This window comes from Coregonus lavaretus (assembly GCF_964263955.1).
Source record: "Coregonus lavaretus genome assembly, chromosome: 24".
NCBI classification, from domain to species: domain Eukaryota; kingdom Metazoa; phylum Chordata; class Actinopteri; order Salmoniformes; family Salmonidae; genus Coregonus; species Coregonus lavaretus.
In genome coordinates this window covers 30,677,454-30,685,067 of record NC_140011.1, presented here as the reverse complement: position 1 = coordinate 30,685,067, position 7,614 = coordinate 30,677,454, and the positions used below count along the sequence as shown (strand labels likewise).

Here is a 7,614-nt window from a genome sequence, read left to right as displayed (position 1 = left end):
GGTGGGAGGAGCTATAGGAGGACAGGCTCATTGTAATGGCTGGAATGGGATCAATGGAACAGAGTTAAACACGTTGTTTCCATGTGTTGGATGTGTTTGATACCATTCCATTGATTCCTTTCCAGCCATTACAATGAGCCCGTCCTCCTATAGCTCCTCCCACCAGCCTCCTCTATTACACACCCAGCCCAGCAGACTGCACATTCCTCTCTTTATCTCACAATTACTCTCCCATCCCTACACTATGATTTGTGGTTACTAATCAGGTTGATGGATCAAATGCAGCATAAACAAAGCAGCACAGATCCAGCCAGACCCTCTGGACAACCTGGGAGGAATGCTTTTCCAGGACCTGCTCCACCGCTGCAACCAACAGCCCAGGACAGCTCTATCACCAGTCCCATAGGGGGGTCTGGGAAACTCCCAGGACTGGGTCCAGTTCAGGCGTCAGGTGTACGTGAGATGCCAAACCAGGTGAGGCCGGAGAATGTACAGCCTGGGTCCAGTCCTGCAGTTCCAGTCAATATCAGCCGTCCCAGACCTACTGCACTAAATTCCTCCAGAGGTTCCGAGACTGATATGAAGGATAAGGCCTCTATTCCAAACCGCATTCCTGGACCACACAGCCCCATCTTCCTGTCCCAGTCCCCCACAGAGTCTTCCCTGTTGTCCCGCAGCCCTCAGAGTCCTCACAGCACTCAGCCTTACACCGGCCAGCCTTTCCTCATCCCCCAGCCTAACCTGCCTCAGCCCTGCCTCACCCCGCCTTCTAGCCTCAGCCCCAAACCAGGCTCCAGTCCACAGCCCCAGAGGACCAGCTCCACTTGGGGCGCTGTGGAGAATCAGCCACAGACTGACAAGACTGTAGGAGAAACGGATCACGGTTTCAGGTGAGACAGATCACGAATGATGATGCCAAGTACTATTTTAGTAGCATGCCCACTGAATGACATTTGTTCTAACGTTTCTACTCCCTGACTAAATATAGTAACATGTTGTTGTCTCCATGGAGATAGTTTTCTCTTTCTGTTCCTTCACAACCACAAAAATCACTGCTACTGATAATTGATTGTTGTTCCTGTAGGTGCAGAGTGTAGTCTCCATTTACCCTAGGGTAAAGGCATTGGCTATAATATCTTCACTGGTCAATGTACAGTATGAGTTCAACACTTAACATTGAGCTATACATTATTACATAATAATTACATTGTAACTACACAGTTATGATTGCAAATCACTGTAAAGTGAAAGTAATGTAGGTGTTTGCATAACTACTGATAATGTAGGATGTGCATGCCCACCTGTGTTGTCCTCTAATAGGGTGCACATTGTCACATGGAATGTGGGCTCTGCTGTTCCCCCTGATGACATCGCCACTCTATTTGGGCCGCATGCTGGCGATGGGAGCACAGACATGTTTATCATTGGGTGAGATTCTGCTCCAATCACAATGGTGCCAGAGGGAAAGCCTTGAATGTCTCCTCCATCATATCTCTATCATGTTCTGATCTCTCCTCTACTACCGATGTCACCTCATCTATTCATCCAAACATTTTCTCATTCCTCTTCTGCTCCCACTGAGTTATGAGTCGTTATTCCTTTCTTCCTCCCCACTCAGGCTACAGGAAGTGAACTCTATGATAAACAAGCGGCTGAAGGACGCTCTCTTCCACGACCAGTGGAGTGAGCTCTGCATGGACACACTCAGTCGCTTTGGATATGTGCTGGTCAGTAAAGAGTTAGCTCGCTATGATGTGCCAGTCACTGTCTCAATCTCTATGGGGACAGTTACACATGACAGTCGTGACATACAGAGTATAATGTCAAACATATTATCTAACGGTTTATCTTCTTAATGTTATTTATTCTTTCTCTCTCTCTCTCTCAATTCAATTCAATTCAATTCAATTGAAGGGCTTTATTGGCATGGGAAATGTATGTTAACATTGCCAAAGCAAGTGAAGTAGATAGTAAACAAAAGTGAAATAAACAATAAATATTAACAGTAAACATTACACTCAGAAGATTCAAAAGAATAAAGACATTTCAAATGTCTATACAGTGTTGTAACAATGTGCAAATAGTTAAAGTACAAATGGGAAAATAAATAAACATAAATATGGGTTGTATTTACAATGGTGTTTGTTCTGTCTTCTCTCTCTCTCTCTCTCTGTCTCTGTCTCTGTCTCTGTCTCTGTCTCTGTCTCTGTCTCTGTCTGTCTCTCTCTCTCTCTCTCTCTCTCTCTCTCTCTGTCTCTGTCTCTCTCTACCCTTCTCTTCACATCCTCCTTCATCACTATAGGTGGCGTCCCAACGTATGCAGGGGGTGCTGTTGCTGGTGTTCTCTAAATTCTGCCATCTTCCATTCCTGAGGGGGGTGCAGACAGAGAAAACACGCACAGGTCTCGGGGGCTACTGGGTGAGTGTCACCCCTGGCAACCCCTGCTCTAAAATAGGAGCTTGTCTGTAAATGCACAGTCCAGAAACACTTGTTCACAAATAGTTTTTAGATTGCATTAAAATATGTTAATATGCCAGGGAGAGAGAGAACGAGTGTGTGCGTGTGTGGGGCGGGGGAGGGTGTGTGTGTGTGTGTGTGTGTGTGTGTGTGTGTGTGTATGTGACCTTCCTGTGCGTGTTAATGTCAGCATCACTACTGGCTGCTGGTGCAGTCTCCTTTTCTCTGAGGTCAGTGCAGCAGGACTGTCAGGCTGTCTGGTTCTCTGATACCATGCCATCTGTCCTTTCATCCTTATCACAGTGGATATTTGATTACAGAGACCTGGAGAGCATCCATGTTTCATCTATCAGTGTGTGTTACATTTTCACACTCTCTCTCTATCGCTCTCTTCCCCGCTCCCAGGGTAATAAAGGGGGTGTAAGTGCAAGGATGACGATGTTTGGCCACCCGGTGTGTTTCCTGAACTGTCACCTGCCGGCTCACATGCGGAACTTGGAGCAGCGCATGGAGGACTTTGAGAGCATCCTGCAGCAACAGCAGTTTGAGGGCACGACGGCCTCGGGTGTGCTGGACCACGAGTGGGTCATTTGGATAGGGGAGGGCTGATGTAAACAGTATGTGTAGGGCCAGGAGTTTTTCCCACTTGACCACCGGGCGGCAGGTAGGAAAAACTCTCATAGATCCTTGGACCAGTAACCGAAAGGTTACTAGTTCGAATCCCTGAGCACTTAACCCTCATTTCTCCCGGGTTGCCGTCAATAATGGCTGATGCCATGCCATGACCCCACTCTCTGAGGATGTCTCAGGGGTAGTTGGGATATGCAAAAAACACATTTCCATTTCACCACACATGTAAATGTGTGAAACAGGACAAATAAAATAACCCCCTATTTGACCTATGAGCTTTTTCCTTGGTCATATGGTCATGAAATACTCCTAATTATGTGTTCTGATGATCAGTCGTTGGCTCATGGAGTGGTCAATTAAATTGTTCTTTGTTCTTCTCCCAGCGTGGTGTTCTGGTTTGGGGATCTTAACTTCCGCATTGAGGACTATGACATTCATGTAGTGAAGAGTGCCATTGACAGCAATAAGCTCCCTTTGCTGTGGGAGCGAGACCAGGTGAGAAAGCTGTAGAATCTATTTATTTGACATGAAAAAAAGTCCAAATGGAATTTTCTGGAAGTCATGATTATCTTTGGAAACAATGACTGTTGATTCATTACCAACAGAGGGAGCTATAGCACCACAAAAAATGAACCTACGCCCAATAAAATGTACTCACTCAGTAGTCAAGCGAGCTACTTTGATGATTAATTGGTATTCTGTCTCTTTCCCGCTGTCTCTCTCTCTCTCTCTCTCTCTCTCTTCATTCCCACATGTTTGTTTTGCAGCTCAACATGGCCAAAAACAGTGAGTCCATCTTAGACGGCTTCTTGGAAGGCCCTCTCAAATTCCCCCCCACATATAAGTTTGATGTGGGGACACACACATACGACACCAGGTATGTGATGCTGTGTAGAGCAATACATGGTTTGTGATTGATGTGATGCTTCCTTGTGCAGAAAAAGTACTGACCTCTATTAACTGATTCACTGACCTCTATTTCCCACTTTTATCTATCTCTATGTCCCTCTCACAGCAGTAAGAAGCGAAAGCCAGCATGGACAGACCGTATCCTGTGGCGTCTGCGTTGTACGGGCTCTCCTGTTCCTACCCACAATGCCGCTCTGCAGCGCGGCCTAACCTCGTGGCTGGGTGGGGCAACAAAGGTGGTGCAACACTCCTACCGCAGTCACATGGGCTACACCTGCAGCGACCACAAGCCTGTCTCTGCTGTCTTCTCATTACATGTAAGTCCAACCTCCCTGTGACCCCTGAACTCTCACCCCAGCAGTCACACTGTTTGATGTTTATCCTGATATGGTGAAAAACCTTCACAGTTACTGTTACATTATAACTTTAGTATGGCGTCACATCATTAGAATCACCCTCTGAAATTATCTTTCTTTCGATCTGTCTCTGTCTATTTATTTTTCACTATCATACTCTCTCCCCCAGTTCCCATTCAAAGTGGACCTTCCTCTTGTAACGTTAGAGTATGAGAAGGAGTGGACTAAAGTTTCTGACGCTACAGTCAGATTCACTGTGAGGTCCAACTTCCAGCGCAGCTCATGGGACTGGGTTGCAATATACAAGGTAACTGTGACTTCAACTTTAAAGCAGTGAGATTTCATATTTTCTCTCACACATACCTACAGTGCCTTCAGAAAGTATTCACACCCCTTTACTTTTTCAAATTCCTTTGGTGTTACAGCCTGACATTTTTATTGATAAAATGTCTATTTTTTTAATCACTGGCTTCCACAATATACCCCATAATGTCAAAGTGGAATTATGTTTTTAGACATTTTTACAAATTAATAAAAACTGAAACCTTGAAATGTCTTGAGTCAATAAGTATTCAACCGCTTTTTATGGTAAGCCTAAATAAGTTCAGGAGTAAAAAGGTGCTTAACAAGTCACATAATAAGTTGCATGGACTCACGTGAGTACTCTGTGTGCAATAATGACAATAATATCATTTTAAAATCACTACCTCATCTCTGTACCCCACACATACAATTATCTGTAAGGTTCCTCAGTCGAACAGTGAATTTCAAACACAGATTCAACCACAAAGCCAGGGAGGTTTTCCAATGCCTCGCAAAGAACGGCAGCTATTGGTAGTTGGGTACAAATTTTAAAAAGCAGACATGAATATCCCTTTGAGCATGGTGAAGTTATTAATTACACTTTGGATGGTGTATCAATACTCCCAGTCACTACAAAGATGCAGGCATCCTTCCTAACTCAGTTGCCGGAGAGGAAGGAAACCGCTCAGGGATTTCACCATGAGGACAATGGTGACTTTAAAACAGTTACAGAGTTTAATGGCTGGGAGAGGAGAAAACTGAGGATGGATCAACAAAATTATAGTTACTCCACAATACTAACCTAATTGACAGGGTTAAAATAAGGAAGCCTATACAGAATACAAATATTCTAAACCATTTATCCAGTTTACTAAAGTAATGCTGGAAAATATTTGGCAAAGCAATTAACTTTTTGTCCTGAATACAGTGTTATGTTTGGGGCAAATCCAATACAACACATTACTGATAGTGGTGGCTGCATCATGTTATGGGTATGCTTGTAATAGTTAAGGACTGGGGAGTTTTTCAGGATAAAAAAGAAACAGAATGGAGCTAATCACAGGCAAAATCCTAGAGGAAAACCTTGTTCAGTCTGCTTTCCATCATACACTGGGAGATTAATTCACCTTTCAGCAGGACAATAACCTAAAACAGGCCAAATCTACACTAGAGTTGCTTACCAAGAAGACAGTGAATGTTCCTGATTGGCTGAGTTACAGTTTTGACTTAAATCTACTTGAAATCTACTTGAAAATCTATGGCAAGACCTGAAAATGGTTGTGTAGCAATGATCAACAACCAATTTGACAGAGCTTGAAGAATTTTGAAAATAATAATGGCCAAATGTTGCACAATTCAGGTGTGGAAAGCGCTTAGAGACTTATCCAGAAAGACTCACAGCTGTAATCACTGCCAAAGGTGCTTCTGCAAAGTATTGACTCAGGGGTGTGAATACTTATGGAAATTAGATATTTATGTATTTCATTTTCAATACATTTGCTAACATTTCTATGGGGTACTGTGTGTAGATGGGTGAGAGAAAAAAATATATTGAATCCATTTTGAATTCAGGCTGTAACGCAACAAAATGTGGAAGAAGTCAAGGGGTATGAATACTTTCTGAAGGCACTGTAGGTTATTAGGTCTATGTTTAATTGTTCCATGGTCAATTTATGTCTGTGGTTTTTCTTCACAGGTTGGGTTCAAACATCACAAGGACTATGTAGCATATGTGTGGGCCAAGGCAGATCATGGGTCACAGGTATGATACAAAGCCTGACAAACATACACTCACAACCAACCTCAGAGATCCATTGAGATAATAACATAAATCCACACACACCCACTTACTATCTTTCCATTCTCTCTATTTTGTTCTTCACTCTCTTTTTCCCTTTCTCTCCTCAGGTGACATTTACAGAGGAGGATTTACCCAGGGATGCAGGGGAATACATTTTGGGTTTCTACAGCAGCAACATGAACACTATTATCGGAGTGACATTGCCCTTTCAGGTCAGGATCCTTTCCGCAGTTTTCCTTCCTGTGTTGTTCAATGAACAGAGAATAAAGCAGTTGCTTTCTGCCATTCAGTTCTGCTGGATACAGTATTTCTCCTTTTCTCCTCATTTTGTTCCCTCACACCATTTACTCTTACTCTCTTCTCCAACCTTCCTCCATCTCCCATAGATCCATGTTCCTGTGCGCAGCCCGACAGCCCCACCAGTATGCCGCTCAGACAGTTCTGACGTCAGCTCGGAGGATGACAGCACACTGGTCCTGCTGGCCCCTGCTAGCTCCCGCAGCCCAAGCCCTGGAAAAAACAAACATCGCCACCGCCGCAGCTGCAGTCCTGCTCACTCCAACACCCCCATGCCCTCCCTGCAGGGCCTCAGCTTGCACCCACGGCCCCTAGAGGGGCTCCCAAGCAGCCGCTCGCCCTGCTCTGCAGCTAAGAAGGAGCGCCTGGTCTCCCCCCAGGACACCCTGCCGTCACCCATCAGCCCACTCACGCCCCGCAGCCCTGTGTCCCCCGGGGGTGGGGTCTCAGCCCCAGAGGCTCTGATCGCTGCCATCCTGGGGGAACACAGGCCAACTCAGGTCACCCCCACAGGGGGCAGGTCACCAGACAAGACTGGAGAGACAAGTTTATGAGAAGCCCAACCAACAGTCTCTGTGGGGTCATGAATGTGCACAGACATTAAGATAAGACTGTTGAAATGAGGCCAGTAAAGACCATATGATTATAGAATCTAGGGCTGATATGGTCCACTATTCTGATGATGATCTGACCCCACACTGTCACTGCAATCATAAAAGCAGTGCATTGTATGACTTGTAGTTTGCAACATTCCACATGGTAGTGAACCAGTTGTATCTGTTTCTTAATATACTTATCAGTGACTTCATGCCATACATACACTGTGTGTACTTTGGAGTCAGGAGCTAGTCCAAATCGAT

The 7,614-nt window shown here is 44.8% G+C and overlaps 1 protein-coding gene across 1 annotated transcript; it reads left to right on the top strand.

Moving 5' to 3' along the window:
* Positions 1-270: 270 nt before the first annotated feature.
* Positions 271-7,308, top strand: LOC311100159 (inositol polyphosphate 5-phosphatase K-like; the record flags this gene model as incomplete). The annotated part of the gene is made up of 12 exons (XM_084140943.1): positions 271-890; positions 1,321-1,428; positions 1,619-1,727; positions 2,303-2,419; positions 2,864-3,039; positions 3,472-3,583; positions 3,856-3,965; positions 4,104-4,314; positions 4,523-4,660; positions 6,353-6,418; positions 6,565-6,669; positions 6,844-7,308. The coding sequence occupies 12 exons, from the start codon at positions 271-273 to the stop codon at positions 7,306-7,308; spliced, it is 2,337 nt and encodes a 778-aa protein (XP_083997069.1).
* Between the last annotated feature and the right edge of the window lie 306 nt (positions 7,309-7,614).